We start from the raw sequence: 24,875 nt of genomic DNA on the forward strand, positions 1-24,875 counted from the left end.
AGAAGCGTCTACATTACATGCACGTGGAAAGGGTATTTAGTATCCGGTATTGCTAAGATAGTATCTTCGCTAATTCTGTTTTTAATGTCGTTAAACAGTTTTTCGTGTTCCGTTGTCCAAACAAATTTAGTTTCTGTGCGGGTTAAGTCATAGAATGGTTTGCAGTCAACATGCAAATTTTTGATGTACATGCTGTAGAATCCTAAGCAACCTAGAACTCTCATGACATCACGTTTGTTTTCAGGCGACTTAAGTGCTTTTAAATCTGCTACTCGCTTCTTGACTGGTTGTATCCCATCTTTACCTACTACATGTCCCAAGAACTGTACTTTCCTAAGGATGAATTTAGTCTTTTCAGGTTGAGCTTTCAATCCTGATTTCCTTAAAAGTTCATGGTACTTGTCAATTATTTCAAACATTTCGGTTTCATCTTGCGCTTGCATGATGGTGTCATCAATGTAGGTTATAGCTTGTTTTTTTCTAATTAATGGTGCAAAATGGATAGTCATTTTACGACTGAAGAAATTAGGTAGACCGCATAGGCCGTAAAATCCGCGTTCAAATGTGTATTGCTTTGGACCAATTACAAAACTTACCAGCTGTTTGGTTTCCTCAGTTAGAGGGACTTGGTTATAGGCTGAACAAAGATCACTGGTTGTGAAGAAATTACCTTTTAATCTAGTTAATAGACTTCCGATTGGTTCGAGTGGCCATGAATATCGACTAAGGTCTGTTATTGAATTCAGATATCGGGCATCTATAACCAGTTTTACTGTGTTCCCCTTGGGTAGGATTATGATTGGATTAATAAATTCTGATCCCATTTCTTTATCATTACCCATTTCCCGGATTATACCTGTTTTACACAGTTGTTCCAAAAGGTTTTCTAGTTTTTCCTGATAAGGTAATGGTACTTTGGATGGTCTTTGTTTTGTCAAAGTTGAATTAGGTAAAAGTTTAACATGAAACTTTTGTTTTATCTTTCCAACATCGTATTTGTGTTGAGAGTAAACGTCTTTATTTTTAGTTAAAGTCCTCAGTAACTTGTCTAAGTTTTCGTCATTGATATCAGCTTGACTGAAATCAAATTTTTTGAGAAACGCTTGATCGGTTTTGTCAAATTTGTTAAGTTTTTCTTTGGGAAGTTCAACGGGTCTGATGTTCTCATCAGTTGTTTCTAATTGTGGCTTAAGATCCTTGAGGTCGTCGCTAAAGTCTGTTTCTAATTCGTAATTGTTGGTAAAATCTTGTTGCCTTTTTCGCTTTTCTGTTTTCTTTTGTTTTTCAGGAGTTTTGCCTGCAAAGAAATTTTGAATTTTTGAAATTTTTGGACCTTGTTTTTCACTAACATGGAATATTTGATCCCAATTAGTGTCACTATTCATTAGGTGGTTTATGAATGCAACGTTGTCAACTACAGAAAATTCTGGGTCTTGTCTAATTTCAATGTCTTCTAAAGTGTGCCCAATAGGACCCTTTTGGATGACAACCTTGTTGTTTTGAGGATTGTTTAGCATTATTGGTAATTCCTTTTCTTTTCTAAAACACTGAACGTTGTAAGTATAAATTCCTTGAGCTTGCAGTTCACTTCCAATTACGAAGGAGGTTCCCTTTCTGAAGAATTCATTCGGAGGTCTAATTGATATTACTCGAGTTGATTTTGGTGCTAATGGTAGTTGCTGGTCAAGAGTTACAATTTTGTAAGAGCTAATGAATGGATAGCTTTTCGTTTGGTATCTAGATAATGTGACGGCTACTTCAGGGTAAGTTTTTAAATCAATTTTTGGAGTGGTTAGGTCAATAGATTTTACTGTAGATTCAAGGAAATCCATTCCCAACAAATTCGGCTTGCAACCATCTTTTGCTGAAACCCATGTGGTAACTTCCACTTGATACTTTCCTTCAATGTCGAAAGAAGTTTTGAAAGTAATTTGACCTAGAAGTTTTAGTTTCTCACCATTAACCGCTAAAGTATGATTTTTTGAAGCTTTCATCTCAATGTGTTGTAATTTACATAGTTCAAGATAAGTGTGGTAATTAATTATAGAGCTTGATGCTCCTTTGTCCAATAAAAACTGTGTTTCTAAGCCGTTATTTTTTTTGTCTCCGACGGATTGGTATAAATTAATATAGATATGTGAGTAACTTGCTTTGTTATCAGTAGTGTTTATGAACGGAGACCTGTCTAGTTTAAATACTCGTCGTTATAATTCTCATTATTGTAATAGTCTCTGGAAGTTTCACTGGTAAAATGAACTCGAGGGCTTCGCCCTTCACTGTTATCTCTTGAATGAGTATTATTGTTTTGTCTAGTAGGTGTCCTATCCCGGTCATGGTCTCTACTCCTATCACGATATCGATTATCTGATCTTGGAGGACCGTTGCTTTGTCTATCCCTACTACTTTGCCTATTGTTATCTCTGAGTTGTTTCGATGGTTATTGTCTCGTTCATGTGATCGGTTATCGTAAGAAGATGATCGGTAATTGTTTGAAGAGTTTGATGGGTACGGTGATCGATGTCGGTAGTCTGATCTAGAGTTGTTTTGATAATTGGATTGATTTTGGTTATAACTATTTCTTTGTCTGTCCCTAGAATTCCGATTGTCATAATTGTTTGATTTGTAATTTTGTTGACCTGGTGAATGGCTCCTACTACGTTTAAAATTATCTGAGAACTTTTCTCGTTGTTGAGGTGGGTTTCGGTTTTCGTTTTTAAATTCATTGTACTTAAAGCAGAAAGCTATTGTGTGACCTGAACGTTTGCAAAACTTGCAGAATCTAGTCTGGTTTTGTTTGAATCTGGGATTGTCGTTGTTGTATGTGGCGTTTATTTTATGATCTTTCTTTAAATTTGCAATTTCTGTGATTTGGTTTTTTAACCCTTCTATTTCTATTTTATTGTCGATACTACTTGAGGCAGTACCCGTGAATTCACTGCTAACAGAAAAACTTAAGTCTTTAGTTGCTACATGATCCTGTAATTGTTGCCAAGTTGTAGCTGGGTTTTCTATTAACCGCTGATGTGCCTTTTGCTTGAGTGTAGGTGGCGTTAATCCTCTTACAAAGTACTCCAAACACTTAGGCTGGTCATTGTTAAAATCTGGATCTGGCCATCCTTTTTCAACTGCTTTTGTTACTCGGTGTGTATAGCTTTTTATCAACTCATCTGGTTGACTTTTAATACTCTCGACTTCAATTATTTTCCTATACTTGTCTTTTGCGTCAGTAAAACGGGTAATGAACTGATTTCTAACTTCGTTCCATGCTAAACCTGGTGCTAAGGTTTCAAACCATTGGGCTGCGGGCCCACGCAAAACCGAACCAAACAATGCTTTTTGTCTAGCGTCGTATGCTGCTTGCAAATCAGCATCCGCAGGATCTCTTGTTCCTAGTGAGAATTGGATTTTCCTTTGTATTAAACTAAAGAGTTCCTGGGCATCTTCAGATGGGTCTAAACCTGTAAATTTCTCTAACGCTATGTCGGGGTACGCAACAACGTTCGCTACCATGTTTTGTTTTAGTGTATGAAAAGAATATTTTATACGAAAGTACTATTAGTTTGGGTAATTAGTGTAGAAAATATTTTTGTTATAACAATTAAGTAATAAAACACTAATACTAAAGTAGAAAGTTGAACTGTTTGTTTTGTGTTATGAATTTTATTTGTTTAGGACTGTTTAATGATTGTATTTTAAATTCAAAGTTCTTGCCGTTATCAGTGCTAAAAACTTCAACCCAAGAGTAAATATCGGTTTGCTCAACGGTAAAATTTAATAACCAAGGATAAGTGTTTTCAGAGTGATTAAATTCAACAGAGTATTGGTGAAATCTGTTTATTTTTGAAAATCTAATTTGTGTGACAAATTCTGTTTTTATAAGTAATTTAACTCTATCTGGTAAACTCGGATCGTCAGGAGAAACGTTGATGTATTTGGGTTTAATGATTTTTAAGATTTGTAAACCAAACGGTGGAATTTTATTTTGGTGGCTCATCCACACACAAGATGATAACGTTTATGCTAATTCTATCACACTGTTCTGATTTCTTAGAGCACATAAAAGTTCATTAAAGTTTGGGTTGGTCCACTTGTAAGTTATGTAGATTTCAGTCTCTCTTTCGCTAGAAGAGTGATGGTAAATGCATAAAAAGTTTCTGTTCTGATCAGTTAAATAATATGAAACTTTGCCTATTTCGTTATGTACTTTAATACTTATATTTAAATCTTGAACGTTTACTAAATCTTGTTTTTGTTGTTTTATTATTGTATTTTTGTATGAAACACACAGAAGACAGTATAAAAACGTTTAGTACGGGATGTTTAGTACATCAGTGGTAGTATTTTTGTAGCTATTATTGTGTTTAATTATTGTTTCTAAAGTGCTTGAGTCTGTTAATGACCGTATTTTAACATGAGACAACAACTTTTCTATGATAAATTTGTGTACAAATTGGGTTAAAAAGGCTAGTTTACGCTCTTTTAATTGATTATCGGCTAAATTTTCTGCGGGAATCTCGATCACACTGTTTTTAGTTTTTAACAAAGTTAGTAAGTTCTGAAAATTTGGGTTCTCAGATGCATAAGTTATACAAAAGTCAGCGGGAGAATTATGTTCAAACACGTAGAAAATAGCTAAGAAAGTAATTCCGTCAGTAATAAACCGTGTTATTTTACCCCTTCTAGTGTTTTCTATTGCTGTTAGATTAAGATGTTCTACAATAACTATTCCAGTTTGGTCCATGCACTGTTTAAAACCTCTATTGGTGAAATTGTACTTGTGAAACCGGTTAAAATGGGTAAATTCTCATCAATTTATGTTATTTTTAGGCTATAAATCTATGTTGGGGGGATAAAATTTAGTTTAAAACCCGTTATTCTTTGTTTAATTTGAGCCTTATTGAGATTTATTTGGTCAAAACTTGGTTAATATTTACTAATTTTGTGTAAAAATGACGTTAATATGGCTATTTTCTTGAGTAATATTGGTTAAAATTGGATAAGAATGATGTTTTTAAGGCTTAAATGTGATTAGTATCCTTTAAATTATGATAAAAGTGACGTTAATTTTGATAAAACCTGGTTAATATTTGAGAATTTAGGTCAAAATGATGTTTATTTGGTTAAAATTTGATTAATATTACCCCACCCGGGTCAAGGAATTGATAAAACAGAGTGAATATTCAATTAAGGAAGGCTTAAATTTAACGAAAATTGGGTTAGTTAATGTGAAAATGCAACAACGTGTGCTTAAATGTATAGAAAATTAGATATAAATTACACTTAACACGTATTGGGGGGATGAATTCTGGTTAAATTTTCGTTAAATTGTTTGAAAATGCTATATTTTGGTCAAAAATTCAGTAAAAATTAGACATATGTTACTCTAAATATGATTTGGGGGGATGATTTTTGGTTAAAAATCGGCTATTTAGTGTGAAAATGCTAAAATTCTGCTGTGAATTTGGTGAAAATCGGCTAAAGTTTAGTTTAATTAGGTGTTGGGGCGGTGAAATTTGGATAATTTTTGGTAATTTGGAGTGTATATGCTACAATTTAATCATAAATTTGGTGCAAATCGGGTCAGAAGTAGTCTAAACAAGTTTTGTGGGAATAAATTCTGTATAAATCCCGATTATTTAGAGTGAAAATACTAAAATTTAACCATAAATTTGGTCAAAATTGGGTTAGAAATTGACTAAACAGGTTATGGGGGGATGAATTTTGTATAACTTTCAATTATTTAGCGTGAAAATACTAAAATTCAACCATAAATTTGGTGAAAATTGGGTTAAAATCAAATTAAATATGTTTTGTGGGGATAGAATCTGGTTGAATTTCGGTTATTTAAGGTGTAAATACTAAAATTTAACCATAATTTGATGAAAATTGGGTGAAAATTAGGCTAAATAGGTTTTGGGGGGGTGATTTTTGGTTAAATTTTGACTATAAAACGTAAAAGTACTTCAATTGTTATATAAATAAACTAAAAATTGGACATAGATTACCCCCACCCGGGTCAGAACAATTTTACAAGAGCAAAGAATCAATTGCCTGTTACTAATTTAATGTAAATTTACTGTATTTCGGCCGTAAATTTGATATAAATTACTCTATTTGTTTGTCTATTAGTGTGCTTTCACTTCTGTGGTAGTGGTTATTTTACTATTTTAATCCGATCGGATAGAAAAACAAAAATTCAGGCGTGATTCTTTCCTCTGGGCACACCAGTTATCAAATTTGGCTGGGCTCTTACAGATCACACAATACGGGATCTCTTTATGTATGCCAGTCAAATTTGACAAAAGATATAACAAATCGAAGGCAAAGATATATGCCTAAGACCTGTCTGTGCTATAAGTCTCAATTTAAAATAGTTGGGGGGCTGAAAGTATTTAATTTATAAAAGAGTAAATATAAAATTACAGCTTACTAATTACCAGTTGTGTAGTGGTGAAATGGAGGTGAGCTGCTGGGCGATCGTTCACTTGGGTGTTTCTTCAGTTATGTTATTTGTCGAAAAAGAAAGTTATAAAATTAAATCTGGAATTATTTGTCTAAGTTATTAAACAATTTTGTTCGACTATTTTATTGTTAAAGTGAAGTTAAATTTTGAGAAAAATGAAAGCAGTTGTCTGCTGCTTGCTTCTGGGAGTGATTTCTGTCTCTCTAATTTTATTCCGTCCCACTTCGCTGAGAGAAACAATTAATTCCTCTCAGCTCCGTTTGGGCCGATAGGGAGCGAATCACAAACTCACGTTCATAGTGAGGTGCTTCTTAATTTTCCTATTGGCCGAGAAGGCAAGAGAATTAACTCTTTTTTATCTCACGGAGAAATTATTGAAACTCCAAAAAATAATAAAAATCTAAAAAGCTGAGAGCATCAATTATTGATTTCGTAGGCGCCTGTTTTCTGCTTTTCCCCTCTTTTAAAACCGCAACAATTATGGTTTTCCTGGGGGCTTTTCATGAGACTCTATTGTCTTTTCCCCTGAAGCAATCTGCTTCATCTTTATTGAACTTGGGGGGAAAGATCTGCATTGCAACTGTCAAAAGCAGAAGTAATTTAAATCAAAAGAAACTGTGGTTTTACAGGCCGCCTACGTTCAACAACGTACATTTTCTATCCTGGATATAAGCGAGGAGATCCAGGCCTAAGCTTGTGTTATTTAAATAAGTCGAACTGAGTTGTTTAAATACTTGTGTACTGGCAATCTTAACAAGCGTTAGTTCGTTTAGCGCGCGGCGAAAGAATGGTTAATTAGCGCCTAAATACGTTCGCTCTAATGCGGGATTAATTATCCGTTCATTTGTAACGGCTCTCGTAATACTACACGTATATCCTGCAAAAACACCACTCAACCTAAATTGGAAATTGTCGTTGAGTCGTGTTTTTGCATGTTATACAACACTTAATAATTACTTTTTTAGCAAATGCGTCTTTTTTGTCTGCAAAATTTGAGGTGATACTCAGTGAGAAGCGGCAAGAAATTTTTACCACTTTCTAGTTTCAGTGAACAATAATAATATCAATTGTTCCAAGATTTTTCGCTGATATGACAACAATTCACTACATGTACCACAATTTTTCCACTGATTGAATTGATTGAATTTTCGTAGGCAATGCCACTAACAACAGAAAAGAAGCAAAATTAATGAAGTTTTTTGAAAGATGAATGAAATGATTGGATTTTTCCCCTTTAAAGAACACCAGATTTCCGTTCAGCATTAACAGAAAAGTATAAAATAAAAGTATTGTAATCATATCAACTTTTTAAATACAAAAATCACCTTATAAAAAACTGAAAATTGCAGAATGAGTGATAAATCACCGAAAAAATTGAGTCATGGATGAATTTTCGAACTTTAAAAGTTGTGAAACTAACGTTTAAATAGAAATTTACGTGAGACCATGTCTATTTGACGAAAAAATTTTGTGCTCTCTCTCATTAATATTTGTAAGCGTTATTGTTCAAATTTACGTTTAGTATTGAGTAGCTTCCATTATTGTTTCGACCCACTTTAGAGGGGGGAGGATCTATATACTCAAATTGTTTTTTTTTGTTCAGACAATTTTGGCCGATCGATATAATCATTGTTGGGAGTTGTGAGTGGTATCATTAGAAAGCCCGGCCAGCGTAGAATATGGATTTTTTTTTCGCTTGATACAGGGAGACATCGAGGTTTAAAGTTTCGTGGATAGTGGACGATATTCCGATATTTTTATTCACATTTTCCGTTTTTTGACCACATTTTCGTCAATTTTGTTCGCAATTTGTTAAAATTGTTAACAGTAGTGTTATTGATTTTCTCTTAAAAGATAGAGGAGGGTTGCTGAATTGTTTGATTCGAGATTTCTGTCCCAAATTTATTCGAAATTTTAAAAAATTCAGATTTTTTTGTCCAAAATGGGACCAAATACGCTTTTTAGACCAAATTCTTCAAAATTCCAGGGAGTAGACACGTTAAAACTCTCCTCAATCTCTTTGTAATCTCAAAGAGTGACAAGTGTAGTCTGTCTGGCTTTAAGAGTCTTCTGGAATTGTAATTTGGCAAGTTTTCGAAAATCTAAAATCAAAAATTTTACAAAAAAGTTAATTACTTTTGGTATACTGAAAATTGTAGATTAAATATTGAACTATTTCGGAACCTTTTAAATAATTGACTGTAGTCTTAGATGTGCCCCAATATCAGGGCTGGTCTTCATCTCAAGGTGGATCCTTACGGTAAAAAAGTTGTTAGATTTGAATGGGACGAGGCCTTTTTCAAAATATATCCGCATTTATAGGTTTTTAGTTTAATTTGCTGGCCAGAAATTTCAATCAGGGCTCAATTATTGACTAAGGCTAATTACAAAAATATGAAGTCCAATACTACTGACCTTAATTTTTTTTCAGAGTGAAGCTCATGGCTTTTATGGTTCAGACGAATTTTTTTCGTAAAATTTTATGCAATTCCAATGTTCTGCTTTCCTTTGTTAAAATTTTTGTAATCCAATGTCATAGTCCTCCCAATCAAAGATCCAATTGACTTCTTTATGAGGTTTAAGTGAATCTAGTAAATGCATTCAGTTGTTATCTAATGTCTCTTTTGACTTTCAATATAATTGTTTTATGAAAGTTTCGGTGATTTTTTCAAATGTGCCAACATTTTATCTTATTTCTCTCAACTTCTCGAGCAGTCTCAATAAAAATAGGCGGAAACCATTTTCCTGTAATTTTAAAATTACTGTCGTTTCATACTACGCGTTTGGATATTACGGGTTCTCATTTCTTTCTTAATTTTTAAACATAGTTGCATGTTTGAAAACTTCATCTTGTTTCCTGGTCAAATGTTTACAAAATTGACAAGTCCAATTAAAGGGAGGCATCATTAAGCAAAGGCAAATCTTAAAAAGTTACTTCTTTTTGTTGAATTGTCTATATTTTTGGGCTGAGACACACTTCTCTCGCAAAATTTAGTGGACTTTTTTCCAATTTTGCCTGTATTTGTCTTTCTTTTTGATGTTGCACCACACATGCTTGATAATAATTGGTTTCAATTGCTTCGGCAGGACGTATAAATAAACCCATTTAAGGATTTCAGTTGGTATCTATCTGTTTTAAAGACTTTCAAGGTATGTTTTTTTTAAAAAAATATTTTTTCAACTGTCTCTTTTGCATTCATTTTTGTCACAATAAGATTTTCAACTAATTTAGCTGATTTAAACTTTGTCTTATTGGTTGGTTACAAATTTTGACTGATGGCTTCCACCATTTAATTTCATAAAAACTTTCAAGATTTCAATACTGTACGTTTGTTTGGGTTTATTTTAATGTCATATCTACTTAGTCCTTTTATGAGGTAATTTTTTTTGATGTTCAGATGAAAAACAAAATTGACAGTTCTGGTAGATTACATCTCATAATTATAGTGCCTCTTATTCTGTGGTTTCAAAAAAACGCTTGTAAAATTTTGGCTTCTGCCTGTATTAGTTGTTTCTTACTAGTCTTGCTACTTAGTCTCATTAATAACAAGCCCCATTGGCTTCCTGAGGTGTTGCAACTTCATCTATCTGTTTGCTTTGAAATCTTTTTATTGATATGATTTTTGGAAATATTTATTTTCAATAAGATATTTGGACTTTTGAGCTTTGCTATTTATTAAATCGTTTAACATTGGATTTGTCATATAGTCTCCGTAAGGCTCGTAGGATAGGTCACAACGCGTTTCCAGCCAGTGATATTTTATTCTATATAACCGGTTAAGTTTTTTGTTTCTCGGCTTAGTCACTACTGTTCCTACCAGTTTTAATAAAAATTTACAAAATTTTGAAGAATTTTTGTTTCTTTTTTAAATTACAACATTAGTTGTTGGCCTTTTGGTTTTTTCAAATATTGCGCAGCTTTTTAATTCTCTTAGGGACTAGTTTATGAATATATTGGCTTCACTGCCATTTTTGCACAAGTGTAATTGAAATTTTTTATCTTGGCGTTATCTCTCATTCTTTTCGCAGTTGTGTGGGGTCCTTTGGATAATGACAGGTTTGATATGTTTTCTATGGAGAAATAAATGAACAAATTAGTGACTTCAGTTAATATCCAATAATATAATTTTCCTTTGAAACTTTTTATTTTTAAAAATAGATATGTACTTTTGAATTGCGCACCTCTTTGCTCTTGTTGTCGACCCGCTACCCCGTCGCATTGATGAGAGTTCCCATCACTTTTTTAAATGGTGTGTAGGTTAATTTTTTGTGTTTAGGTTTCATTTGAAGCAAATTTCATTTTGGCAAGATTTTTTTTAAAATAAAGACATCAAGTTTTGGTCGTAATTATTGTTTGGTGTTTAATTTTTGTTATCGTCTTTTCTAGTAGTTCTATTAACAACAAATTTTATCTGCAGTGTACCTTGGCATCATTTTATTCCATCGGTTATTGACGATAGTTATGTATTTGAAAGTTTTCTATCTGTTAATCATTTGGTAGTCAGGAATGTGGATGAGCGGGGTCTGAGCATTATATGCGTACGCACATTACAGCCTCCTTATTTTGATTCTACTTTTAGCAACTTCAAATCAAAACAATTTATCTCCACTGCGTCTGCACTTAGGGTAGTTTTGTGGATGCTCAAGATTCCTCTTAAAGTTTATCATGCAGATTTTATAGAGATGAAAATTAGTGCCGATTGCGACAAATTTTTTTGCTTAACGTAAAATCTCATTTTGGCTCATTTCATTGGTTTCATTTTTAGAATGCACTAAATGTCTAATAATTTTTTTTATTGCAAAATAGTTTTCTTTTTTTTTTGCGCGGAAAAAGGGTTTCAATTAGTCGAAATCATTATTAGGCGAGTTTTTTAATATTTACCTGAGACCTAATTGATTACCTGAGACCTAATTGATATAAAAAATTTCTAAAATTTTCGTAAATGGCTATAGTTTCAATGTGAAATTAGTCGTTGGAGGTACTTTTTTTGTAATTATTTGCCAATTGGAGTTTCTTCGATTTCTGCTTAGTTATTATCTTCATAACGTACTTGGTAGAAAACAGGTACACGTGTGAGTATACTATACACTCGCAAAGAGGAGCAATTTGCTAACGTTGATAATTGTGGTGAAAGTCGACTCTTATACTATGTCAATTTGTGGCTATAAATTCCTATCCTTAAGTCATTAAAATTTTGGCTCGATTTTTTGGCGATTCCAGCAATGCCAATCGACGAAGATCAATTGCACATTTTTCCGGGTCCTAAAATATTTTATCCATGGTGATTATTCATTGATCATTGCAATTTTAGGAGTCAAAAGTTCAACTAAAAAAAGTCATTTCATGACAGAAAACGTGTTGACTTGATTTATGACATTTCTTGGAGGACAATTTTGTTCAGTTTACCTTTGCGGTTTCTGAGAGAAGGAAGAGCTGAAGAGAGTGCAACTGATTTAGGGTTGAAGTGCAGTTTTCTTCTAATTGGTTTGGCCCTGGTCCTTTGATGAACTCGAACACCAGTTGCTTCCCGCCTGCCGTCAAAACAGAAAAACTCATTACCCTTAGTGCACCAGCTGAGTTTTTGATAGTTAATTTGAATAACAAGAGAGTTGAGATTTAATATTTGTTAGTCAATTTGCACCGCATTGAAAGCAAATTTCATGTTGTGTATTCGTGTGTTCTTAATTACCCGTGAATTACACTTAATTTTTAGTACTTGCCGCGAATTAACAAATTAGCTTCTTTTTTCGGCATCTGCAATGTAAATTATATAGAAGGGTGAATCTGTTTCCTATTGAGTATAGATGTTCTTTGCAAACTAACTAGTCTTTTCTAACTTTTTTGCGCTGAAAAGGTTCTCATGTTGCCCTAATCGTGATTAGGCGAGATTTATTTTCATCTAGTTGAGACCTAATTTGCGGTTTCCTCTCAAGCATACTATTTTAAACTAATTAAATAAAAATACGGCGATAATTAGCCAAATTGGAACACACAGCAAAAAAAAACCGGACGAGCGTATCAGTGGGCTTTTCGCGCACGTCGCGGCTTTGCCCCAAAAACCAACCCGTGACTTCCAAATAATATCTCCACAGAGCATGAGAGGCATGATCGTGAACTGCGGTCCGCGACTTCGCTTGAACTGAACTTTAGGCAAGGTTATATTGTGATAAAGTCTAGCATAAGAGGGGGTATTCTCTACTGGGGGAGAGGCCATTGTTGAAAAGATCCCAAAATATTTTCTAACATGATCTATCATGATTGCCATATTGGTACGGAGTAGAATTTATTGTTATATGTAACGACAATTAAATGCAGAATTTCTTCCTTTTTAGAATTAATTCACATTCAGTGTATTCCCGTTTCCAAGAGGCTCCAAAATAAATTTTTATGCAGTTTTCTTAAAGTTTGCACTAATATTTTCTGTAATTTTATTTGGTAGGAAATCAGAAACATTTGCAGACGCCTGAAAGCTCGTTTGCTGCGGTTTATTGAAATCATGATGCACTTATTCGCAAATTTATCGATTTTATTCGCAATTTATGATCTTTACAGCAGAGAGCATTCAAATTGACAGTCAAATTTTGATCAATTTGAGACTGCATAGCTTGTTTTCCCTGGGTAGCATGCTAGGTAACCCGTACTTAACATTCAGAGAGAATCAGTACTGAAACAGAAAAAACTCAGAGAAATTTAGGTTTTCTGTAAAAAATAATGAAGTTTTTTGAAAGATGAATGAAATGATTGGATTTTTCCCCTTTAAAGAACACCAGATTTCCGTTCAGCATTAACAGAAAAGTATAAAATAAAAGTATTGTAATCATATCAACTTTTTAAATACAAAAATCACCTTATAAAAAAGTGAAAATTGCAGAATGAGTGATAAATCACCGCAAAAATTGAGTCATGGATGAATTTTCGAACTTTAAAAGTTGTGAAACTAACGTTTAAATAGAAATTTACGTGAGACCATGTCTATTTGACGAAAAAAATTTGTGCTCTCTCTCTCATTAATTTTTGTTAGCGTTATTGTTCAAATTTACGTTTAGTATTGAGTAGCTTCCATTATTGTTTCGACCCACTTTAGAGGGGGGAGGATCTATATACTAAAATTGGTTTTTTTGTTCAGACAATTTTGGCCGGTCGATATAATCATTGTTGGGAGTTGTGAGTGGTATCATTAGAAAGCCCGGCCAGCGTAGAATATGGATTTTTTTTCGCTTGATACAGGGAGACATCGAGGTTTAAAGTTTCGTGAATAGTGGACGATATTCCGATATTTTTATTCACATTTTCCATTTTTTGACCACATTTTCGTCAATTTTGTTCGCAATTTGTTAAAATTGTTAACAGTAGTGTTATTGATTTTCTCTTAAAAGATAGAGGAGGGTTGCTGAATTGTTTGATTCGAGATTTCTGTCCCAAATTTATTCGAAAATTTGAAAAAATTCAGATTTTTTTGTGCAAAATGGGACCAAATACGCTTTTTAGACCAAATTCTTCAAAATTCCAGGGAGTAGACACGTTAAAACTCTCCTCAATCTCTTTGTCATCTCAAAAGAGTGACAAGTGTAGTCCGTCTGGCTTTAAGAGTCTTCTGGAATTATAATTTGGCAAGTTTTCGAAAATCTAAAATCAAAAATTTTACAAAAAAGTTAATTACTTTTGGTATACTGAAAATTGTAGATTAAATATTGAACTATTTCGGAACCTTTTAAACAATTGACTGTAGTCTTAGATGTGCCTCAATATCAGGGCTGATCTTCATCTCAAGGTGGATCCTTACCGTAAGAAAGTTGTTAGATTTGAATGGGACGAGGCCTCTTTCAAAATATATCCGCATTTATAGGTTTTTAGTTTAAATTGCTGGCCAGAAATGTCAATCAGGGCTCAATTATTGACTAAGGCTAATTACAAAAATATGAAGTCCAATACTACTGACCTTAATTTTTTTTCAGAGTGAAGCTCATGGCTTTTATGGTTCAGACGAATTTTTTTCGTAAAATTTTATGCAATTCCAATGTTCTGCTTTCCTTTGTTAAAATTTTTGTAATCCAATGTCATAGTCCTCCCAATCAAAGATCCAATTGACTTCTTTATGAGGTTTAAGTGACTCTAGTAAATGCATTCAGTTGTTATCTAATGTCTCTTTTGACTTTCAATATAATTGTTTTAAGAAAGTTTCGGTGATTTTTTCAAATGTGCCAACATTTTATCTTATTTCTCTCAACTTCTCGAGCAGTCTCAATAAAAATAGGCGGAAACCATTTTCCTGTAATTTTAAAATTACTGTCGTTTCATACTACGCGTTTGGATATTACGGGTTCTCATTTCTTTCTTAATTTTTAAACATAGTTGCATGTTTGAAAACTTCATCTTGTTTCCTGGTCAAATGTTTACAAAATTGACAAGTCCAATTAAAGGGAGGCATCATTAAGCAAAGGCAAATCTTAAAAAGTTACTTCTTTTTGTTGAATTGTCTATATTTTTGGGCTGAGACACACTTCTCTCGCAAAATTTAGTGGACTTTTTTCCAATTTTGCCTGTATTTGTCTTTCTTTTTGATGTTGCACCACACATGCTTGATAATAATTGGTTTCAATTGCTTCGGCAGGACGTATAAATAAACCCATTTAAGGATTTCAGTTTGTATCTATCTGTTTTAAAGACTTTCAAGGTATGTTTTTTTTAAAAAAATATTTTTTCAACTGTCTCTTTTGCATTCATTTTTGTCACAATAAGATTTTCAACTAATTTAGCTGATTTAAACTTTGTCTTATTGGTTGGTTACAAATTTTGGCTGATGGCTTCCACCATTTAATTTCATAAAAACTTTCAAGATTTCAATACTGTACGTTTGTTTGGGTTTATTTTAATGTCATATCTACTTAGTCCTTTTATGAGGTAATTTTTTTTGATGTTCAGACGAAAAACAAAATTGACAGTTCTGGTAGATTACATCTCATAATTATAGTGCCTCTTATTCTGTGGTTTCAAAAAAACGCTTGTAAAGTTTTGGCTTCTGCCTGTATTAGTTGTTTCTTACTAGTCTTGCTACTTAGTCTCATTAATAACAAGCCCCATTGGCTTCCTGAGGTGTTGCAACTTCATCTATCTGTTTGTTTTGAAATCTTTTTATTGATATGATTTTTGGAAATATTTATTCTCAATAAGATATTTGGACTTTTGAGCTTTGCTATTTATTAAATCGTTTAACATTGGATTTGTCATATAGTCTCCGTAAGGCTCGTAGGATAGGTCACAACGCGTTTCCAGCCAGCGATATTTTATTCTATATAACCGGTTAAGTTTCGATTTTTTGTTTCTCGGCTTAGTCACTACTGTTCCTACCAGTTTTAATAAAAATTTACAAAATTTTGAAGAATTTTTGTTTCTTTTTTAAATTACAACATTAGTTGTTGGCCTTTTGGTTTTTTCAAATATTGCGCAGCTTTTTAATTCTCTTAGGGACTAGTTTATGAATATATTGGCTTCACTGCCATTTTTGCACAAGTGTAATTGAAATTTTTTATCTTGGCGTTATCTCTCATTCTTTTCGCAGTTGTGTGGGGTCCTTTGGATAATGACAGGTTTGATATGTTTTCTATGGAGAAATAAATGAACAAATTAGTGACTTCAGTTAATATCCAATAATATAATTTTCCTTTGAAACTTTTTATTTTTAAAAATAGATATGTACTTTTGAATTGCGCACCTCTTTGCTCTTGTTGTCGACCCGCTACCCCGTCGCATTGATGAGAGATCCCATCACTTTTTTAAATGGTGTGTAGGTTAATTTTTTGTGTTTAGGTTTCATTTGAAGCAAATTTCATTTTGGCAAGATTTTTTTTAAAATAAAGACATCAAGTTTTGGTCGTAATTATTGTTTGGTGTTTAATTTTTGTTATCGTCTTTTCTAGTAGTTCTATTAACAACAAATTTTATCTGCAGTGTACCTTGGCATCATTTTATTCCATCGGTTATTGACGATAGTTATGTATTTGAAAGTTTTCTATCTGTTAATCATTTGGTAGTCAGGAATGTGGATGAGCGGGGTCTGAGCATTATATGCGTACGCACATTACAGCCTCCTTATTTTGATTCTACTTTTAGCAACTTCAAATCAAAACAATTTATCTCCACTGCGTCTGCACTTAGGGTAGTTTTGTGGATGCTCAAGATTCCTCTTAAAGTTTATCATGCAGATTTTATAGAGATGAAAATTAGTGCCGATTGCGACAAATTTTTTTGCTTAACGTAAAATCTCATTTTGGCTCATTTCATTGGTTTCATTTTTAGAATGCACTAAATGTCTAATAATTTTTTTATTGCAATATAGTTTTCTTTTTTTTTGCGCGGAAAAAGGGTTTCAATTAGTCGAAATCATTATTAGGCGAGTTTTTTAATATTTACCTGAGACCTAATTGATTACCTGAGACCTAATTGATATAAAAAATTTCTAAAATTTTCGTAAATGGCTATAGTTTCAATGTAAAATTAGTCGTTGGAGGGACTTTTTTTGTAATTATTTGCCAATTGGAGTTTCTTCGATTTCTGCTTAGTTATTATCTTCATAACGTACTTGGTAGAAAACAGGTACACGTGTGAGTATACTATACACTCGCAAAGAGGAGCATTTTGCTAACGTTGATAATTGTGGTGAAAGTCGACTCTTATACTATGTCAATTTGTGGCTATAAATTCCTATCCTTAAGTCATTAAAATTTTGGCTCGATTTTTTGGCGATTCCAGCAATGCCAATCGACGAAGATCAATTGCACATTTTTCCGGGTCCTAAAATATTTTATCCATGGTGATTATTCATTGATCATTGCAATTTTAGGAGTCAAAAGTTCAACTAAAAAAAGTCATTTCATGACAGAAAACGTGTTGACTTGATTTATGACATTTCTTGGAGGACAATTTTGTTCAGTTTACCTTTGCGGTTTCTGAGAGAAGGAAGAGCTGAAGAGAGTGCAACTGATTTAGGGTTGAAGTGCAGTTTTCTTCTAATTGGTTTGGCCTTGGTCCTTTGATGAACTCGAACACCAGTCGCTTCCCGCCTGCCGTCAAAACAGAAAAACTCATTACCCTTAGTGCACCAGCTGAGTTTTTGATAGTTAATTTGAATAACAAGAGAGTTGAGATTTAATATTTGTTAGTTAATTTGCACCCCAGGTTGAGGTCCAGACCCAAATTTGCTTATGATCAGACTTTCCAGACCGAAATTATCTCTGATCAGAATTTCCAGACGGAAATTCACCCTGATCAGACTTTCCAGACCCAAGTGACCTCTGATCAGACTTTCCAGACCGAAGGTGTTCTGATCAGACCATCTTCTGACCATGGTCCAGACTCAAATTCAGACCATTGCCCAGACCTTAAGCAGACTATGATCAGACTCAAATGCGCTCGAAGAGGTTATGATCAGACCCAGTTGCGCTCGAAGCAGTTATGATCAGACCCAGTTGCGCTTGCAGCTATTTATGATCAGACTGAAGTGCGCTCCAAACCGGTTCTGATCAGACTCAAGTGCGCTCGAAATAGTCTGATCAGAGACAGGTTTTAATTATGAAAAAATCTCCTAATTTTGCTATAATATATTCATTTCATAAAAATTGATGTTTGCAGTATTTAATTCATCTAAGGAAAAATCAAATTTAAAAGTATTGCTAAAGAAAACAAAACCCAACCGTTGAGAACAAATTTTATTTAGTGTACCGATTAGTTTATAATTCTGACTCAATGGATGAGTTAAGACAGCTTTCCATAAGAAACGTCGTGGTCTCCAGTTGATCAAAATTTCTTCTAAAGGGGACCGGCCTCAGCTATCTGCTGGACTCTTCTTTTTCTGATCAGAGCTATCGGACTTTAGATGAGTCTCTGATCAGAAAGCTGCTTTTTGGCTGCCTCTTGGCAGAGCCAACATCTTTTAGTAAAAAAAAACAAAAAAAAATGAAAAAAAAAATAATGCGCTCGAAATGGTCCCTGATCAGACCCAATTGCGTTTGAAGACATTTATGATCAGATCCAATTGCGCTCGAAGTCGCCTCTGATCAGACAAAAGTGCGCTCGAATCCGCCTATGATCAGACCCAATTGCGCTCGAAATTGCCTCTGATCAGACCCAAGTGCGCTCGAATCCGCCTATGATCAGACTTTTCAGACCAAAATGACCTCTGATCAGACCATCTCCAGACCATGATCAGACCGTAGTGCGCTCGAACTTCCGAAAAGACCCTGTAATTTCGGTCTGGGAACACACGGGTGTGCGCTCGACTGGGTCTGATCAGAAGTCAATTTGGGTCTGGACCTCAACCTGGGACCGCATTGAAAGCAAATTTCATGTCGTTTATTCGTGTGTTCTTAATTACCCGTGAATTACACTTTATTTTTCGTACTTGCCGCGAATTAACAAATAAGCTTCTTTTTTTCGTCATCTGCAATGTAAATTATTTAGAAGGGTGAATCTGTTTCCTATAGAGTATAGATGTTCTTTGCAAACTAACTAGTCTTTTCTAACTTTTTTGCGCGGAAAAGGTTTTCATGTAGCCCTAATCGTGATTAGGCGAGTTATATTTTCAGCTAGTTGAGACCTAATTTGCGTTTTCCTCTCCAGCATACTATTTTAAGCTAAGTAAATAAAAAAAACGGCAATAATTAGCCAAATTGGAACACACAGCAAAAAAAATCCGGGCGAACGTATTTATAGGTTTTTCGCGGAGGATTTTCGCGCACGTCGCGGCTTTGCCCCGAAAACCGACCCGTGAGTAGTATAAAATTCTGACTAGAACCTCACCGGGGGGGGGGGACGGACAATTACTGCAGCGTGGCAATCTACAACGGGGTGGACATTTTGAGGTGGCCATCTACAACGGGGTGGGAACATTTTTTAAATGCAGTAAAATGCCCCCCCCCCTATTTTTGAGGGTTTAGTCAGATTCTTTGAAGATTTTGTGGTGCTATAATATTATTTCATTCGTCTTAATTTTTCTTCGGCTGTTTGAGTTAGTTCATATTGATTTGCAAACTTTGGTAATTTCCCGCCATATTGTGCAGAGCTAGACAAAGGCGCGTTACGATGTCCCACTTTTATACCGCATATCTCGCCATTTCTACGCTCTATTGTTCTCCCCTGTTAACTTTTGCAAATTTTAAGCGTGCATTTATCCGACTTTAACAAATCCTAACCCAATTTTTAGCCAAAAATGTTCCAAATTTTCGGTTTTTTGTCCCCCAACTAGGTTTTTGCGGCAATATCTTAGAAAAATTCATCAACAGATCAAAAATTTACTATTATAAGAACAAAATAAAGAGTTTTAGGGGAACTAGGAAAGTTTGTTGTGATAACGTTTTTGGCTAAAAAAACAAGGGGTTATTGTGTTTAAAAAAACATTGTCTGATCCATTTGTGGATCCGAAAAATTTATTTTATTTTTATAAACTTCGTGATCAAGTCAAGTTAACTTTTCTTTCCAGAACCTAGCTTACTTTAATTTCATTGTCTTTCATGATCAAAGCTGTGGGTTGTGGAAAAATCACTGAAGTTGGCCATTTTCACAAAAATTTTTTTAAAAGAATTTGAGATTTCATTTCACAGTGATAAAGGGGTAATACTATCCAATTTATAATTATTTCAGGCTGATTATATACTTGTATATACTAGTTTATATTTCTATTATTAATTTAGACCTTTTTTAAATACTAGTTTATAATTCTAATAAAAATTTAGACCTTTTTTATAGTAAATAAATTGCCAATTTCATCCAGTGATTTGTAGTAGCACTTTCCAACTTCAGCAGTTCAATCGACTTCGTTCTATTTGACAGATGAATGGCTCGTGCAATCTTTTTCTGAAACAGTGAGTTCTTAGTTCAAAGTTTTCTTTTCTTGACATGAACGTCATCCCCTCCCCCGAGTTTACGCGTAAAAATTCAAAATACTCTAGCTTGTTCTGGGGAGGGGCAGAATTTAGATGGGTTTAGTAGGAAAGACTTAAGCAAAAATTGAAAACAGTCTGGTTTGTTCGGGCTAGGGGCAGAATTTAGATGAGTTTAGTAGGAAAGACTTACAGCAAAATTAAAAATAGTGTAGTTGTCCAGGGGGACCTGTATAGTAGCTGTATAGTTCTCACCTTTCTATAATAGTAGGTCTGATCGGAGTTTGAAGTGGTTTGGCTGGAGATCTTCAACAAAAGTGGACAATGGTAAAACAGGGTCAAAGGTTTCAACATCAGAGTAAGACAGAACTTTCTACAGGATCAGGTTAATGGATAGGAACTATTTTTTCAAATTATCACCATTTCAGCGCATCGCAATGCATGATTTTAAGCACGCTTGACCATTTTTGAACGCTGCTATGTAGAAAAAAATACGTGCGCTTGGGGGGGGGGGGGGGGGGTAAAGAGTAAACCCACTGAGATGAAATAGAATGGATCTTTTTTCGGGGGGGGGGGAGTGGGTGGTTTTGAATTAATTTTATGGAAAGTTTTGTTTCAGCTGAACGTTTATTGAAGACTTTTGGTGTTCAAACGAAGTAATGCCAGCAACTGAGAACAAAAAAAGTAAGACGTAAAGTTATTAAAAAGAATATAATGAGATGTTTTGCAGAAACTTGATTAATTCCAAAGATAGCATACAACCTATAGACCTATAGATATACAATGAAAACCTTTGTTATACAAATCGTAGAAAAAAAGGCAACTAAATACTGATGTTTTTGTTTGAGAAGACTGTATCACTTAAAAAAATGATAAATTTTTTAGAATTTGTTCTCCGACCAATCAAAGAGTGCTTGAACAGAGGTTTTATTGACCTCAATCTGTGTCATTGTGGGAAGTGTGAAGTTCCCGAAAAGTTCCAGGTAGAAGGCAGGGTTGTAATTCAATTCAACAACGGAGATCTTCTCGTCTACCTTTGCAAGAACTAGGTAAGATTTTTTTACAGGACCTGATTACGGGAAGGAACTATCTGCTCTATACGGTTGTTTTTCTGCTTTTTAGATTATTATATCAATGAACCAGATAAAATAAAAAGGTTGTTGAAAAAAAATCTGGTCCTGAGAATTTTTCAACAAACTTTTGAATAGAAATTACAACGTAATCAGTCAGTTTATATGACTCAAACATTGTTGAAAGGATCAGTAAATCACATACACAAGTTTTTCTGGTTTCTCAAAAAAGTTTAACGACAAAAATTACAAAGTAAATAAACAATTAAGCAGAGCCCGCGAACTTTTTTTGGTTTATACGTTTCATTAAACAATGTACAGATCTTTGATTTTCGATGTGTCTTGTTTGTACTGAATTGTAACCTTTCTATTTAATTGAAACTAATCTCTATGTAAACTTCTGAATTGAGCTGAGAAAAAGTCAAAGTACCTATTGGGTAATCTGTCGGCAGTTTGTTTCAAGTCAAAATCAAAAATCCAAAATTCCAATGAAAGACTGTGAACTCGGGAGGTTGAGCTCGCCGTAGAAGTTCTGGTCGCGAACTTTTGAGATCGGCTTTGCAATATATTGAGGTGAAGATCAAGCAGCTTCTAGCAATCGAGCTAGTGGTTCGCGGCGCACGTTGAGGGCGTTTTGTTTTGGGGTGGAGGATATTTGATTGAGACTTGAAATAACTGCTACTGGATTCTTGAGAGGAACTTTTTACTGAGAGTTGTTAATAGCTATAGGTTTGAAATACAATTTGGGAATACAAGAAGAGGAGGGAGCGAGCGTTCAGCACTTCAACAAAAACTCTAAAAGTTTGATCTCAATTGGTGCCTACTATAGTATAGTTCTGTTCGCGGGCTTTTTAATGGTAAAAAAACTTAGATAGTCTGTGAACGTGCATAGACAAATCTTCATCAGTTGTCTGATGAGTGAGTTTAATCTTCATCAGTTGATGAATAGTCTATAATGCGAGCTCTTGGTTTTTTCGCCGTTCCTTTTTTTGCGTTCTGCTTCCTCTTTTTGCTTTTCGGTGCTGGCAAAGTGACTTGATTCTCACTTGAAACACTTGCGTTATCCGATTCAATTGCTTGGTCCAAAATAAAACCATCGCAAGCAGGGTCCTAGAAGACCAAATGTCCAATAACTCTGACATCTAGTCAAAATCTACCAAGTTTTCTTCTAATTCATCTTCACTATAATCACGTTGATAAAAATCTGGGTCTGGGGAGTTGAAACTTCAGTTGTGAATGGTGCTTGTTTGTGGAATGGTTGTTGTTGGTTGTTGCTTTGGCTGCTTGTTTTTCTGCTGCTGGTTCTGTTTGCGCCTCTGCTGTGCCTGCTGCGTGCTACCCTGCGCCTGCTGCGTGCTATCTTGCACCTGGTGCGAGCTATCCTGCGCCTGCTGCGAGCTATCCTGCACCTGCTGCGAGCTATCTTGCGCCTGCTGCGAGCTTTCCTGCGCCTGCCGCGAGCTATCCCGCGCCTGCTGCGAGCTATCCCGTGCCTGCTGCGAGCTATCCCGCGCCTGCTGCATGCTTTCCTGCCCGTCTTGGCTCGCATCAAGCAAACCCCACTCCGGCTCATCTAGTATTGCTTTCTCAAACACGCCCTCTCTCAATGAGTTGTGTCCATAAGGCAGCGTTGATACTTGGTCACTTAAGATGAATCTTTTATCATCATAGCCCGACAATGAATTCTTGTTGACAACTATTGTGTGAAGCCTGTGGTTGCTAGAGGCTATTAGGGTGTTGAGAAGACGCACCACCCCGCCGCCCAAAAGAGTTTGCTTGTATAATTCGTGGGTCATGCTGCGCCGTGCATCTTTTGTGACCCCTTTTGCTGACTGTTTAGCGCAACCTAAGAAAAAAAACCTTATTTCAAATTTATCCCGTTTTTTCCATACCCCAAAAAAAATTTGTTTGCTAGAATGTTTTTCATTTGCCTGTTTGTTTTGATTACTTGTGTTTGTAGAGTGAAAGGGGGGCTTGTGAAAAAGACTTGCCTTCAGCGAGCTTGAGTGAAAACAGCTTTGGCTTGAGTTCACAAACCTCAGCAATTGGCCGGCTTCCCATCTCGTCTTTGAATTTAAGAGTGACTCGTGCATTGTCCCTGCTGTATAGCGGGTGCTCAGGAGGGAAGTTTGAAAAATCAAATTGATCTGCAACCTGTTTTTTCTTCTGTATTTCTGCAAAGAAATCTCTTGAGCGCACTTCATATACGAAGGAGTCTGTGTCTGAATAAAGCAAATTGCAATCAAAGTTCTTCTTCATAACTTTGTAGTGAAACTCAAACATGAATTTATTAGCCAAATCCAGTATACAAGCACCGACGATGGTTGGTTTGTCCCCCAGTATTTCTGATTGTTGAAGGCATACACTGACCAGATCTTCACTGATAATTTTTGATGACTGGTGCTCGGGCTTGTCTGTCCATTTGAGTGTTTCTTCTTCAGTGCGTGTCAATTTCGCTTTCATTCTGTTTCGTTTTCCCCCGCAAGTTTTTCCAAATGATGAATTTACCATTAATTTGTGGAAATCTTCCTCAAAATTAATCGTTGCCTGATTTATTTTTTCGGTATTTAGTTTCACGTATGGCGCCAGCCACTTTTCTTGTTTGATTGATATCACTCGATGAAGCTTGGTTACTACCAATCCTAGTTGAACATAGAGTTTCAAGGTTTGGTAGTGCAGTGTATAATTTTGTTTATCGAAAAGCATCTGGATGAGCTTTTTCACCTGCGGGGGTTTTTTAATTTGCATATCGGCCAACAAGTCGCTTTGGTATTCACTGAGCCAACATTCATCAATAGCTTTTTTTGTGGGTGCCAAGGGAAAGTCAGAGTGTAAATCATGTAGGCTGTCGGGATAGCTTAGGTCTACTTCAACTATGTATCCTACTGGGTCATCATCTGGTGTATTTAAAATTCGGTGAAGAATTTCCTGAGCATTATCGTCGGTCCACTCATTCTTGTCGAACAGTTCAAATTCACATAGTGGCAGTGGGAATTTTTCCATGATTCCTCCGTATAGATTGTTAGCGTCTATCATAATGATGAACGAAAAACTGTTTTTTGGTTTGTAATCAGGAAGAAATTTGTTATTTGCTAGACAAAGACGCTTACTGTACACCGAGCTCACGCCTCCTCTTATAAGGTTCTCAACCATATCAAGGTGTTCCCTCTCAGTTAGAAGATGTAAATGGGGATTGCAAATTTTGAACATTGCGTCGCCCGACAAATTTGATGCAGTGTAATACTGACAGCAATCCAGTCCGTAGGTGTCATAGCAAACTTGTCGAAAGCAAAGAACAACTGCGGCCAGTAGGAAAACATCAGTTTTCAAGTACAAGTTGTAGTATTCACCAATATTTTGACATGAAAATAAATTGAATTCCTGGAGCGCTTGACAGTACTCATCTTCACTCACTGTGACTTCATGTTGCTGTAAACTGTTGGTCCATTTGTCACGAGGGGGAAGCT

General features: G+C 35.0%; 1 protein-coding gene across 1 annotated transcript in view; it reads right to left on the minus strand.

Annotated features, from left to right (window-relative positions):
* The window catches only part of LOC142346160 (uncharacterized), a 439,331-nt gene that overhangs the window by 141,130 nt on the left and 273,326 nt on the right, over nt 1-24,875 (minus strand). The window contains exon 18 of the mRNA XM_075398669.1: nt 11,871-11,995. Coding sequence (XP_075254784.1) covers nt 11,871-11,995 — 125 coding nt within the window. The remainder of the gene's footprint in view (nt 1-11,870; nt 11,996-24,875) is intronic.

The sequence above is a fragment of the Convolutriloba macropyga genome, chromosome 9 (assembly GCF_964194025.1).
Source record: "Convolutriloba macropyga chromosome 9, txConMacr16.3, whole genome shotgun sequence".
Classification (NCBI taxonomy): Eukaryota; Metazoa; Xenacoelomorpha; order Acoela; family Convolutidae; genus Convolutriloba; species Convolutriloba macropyga.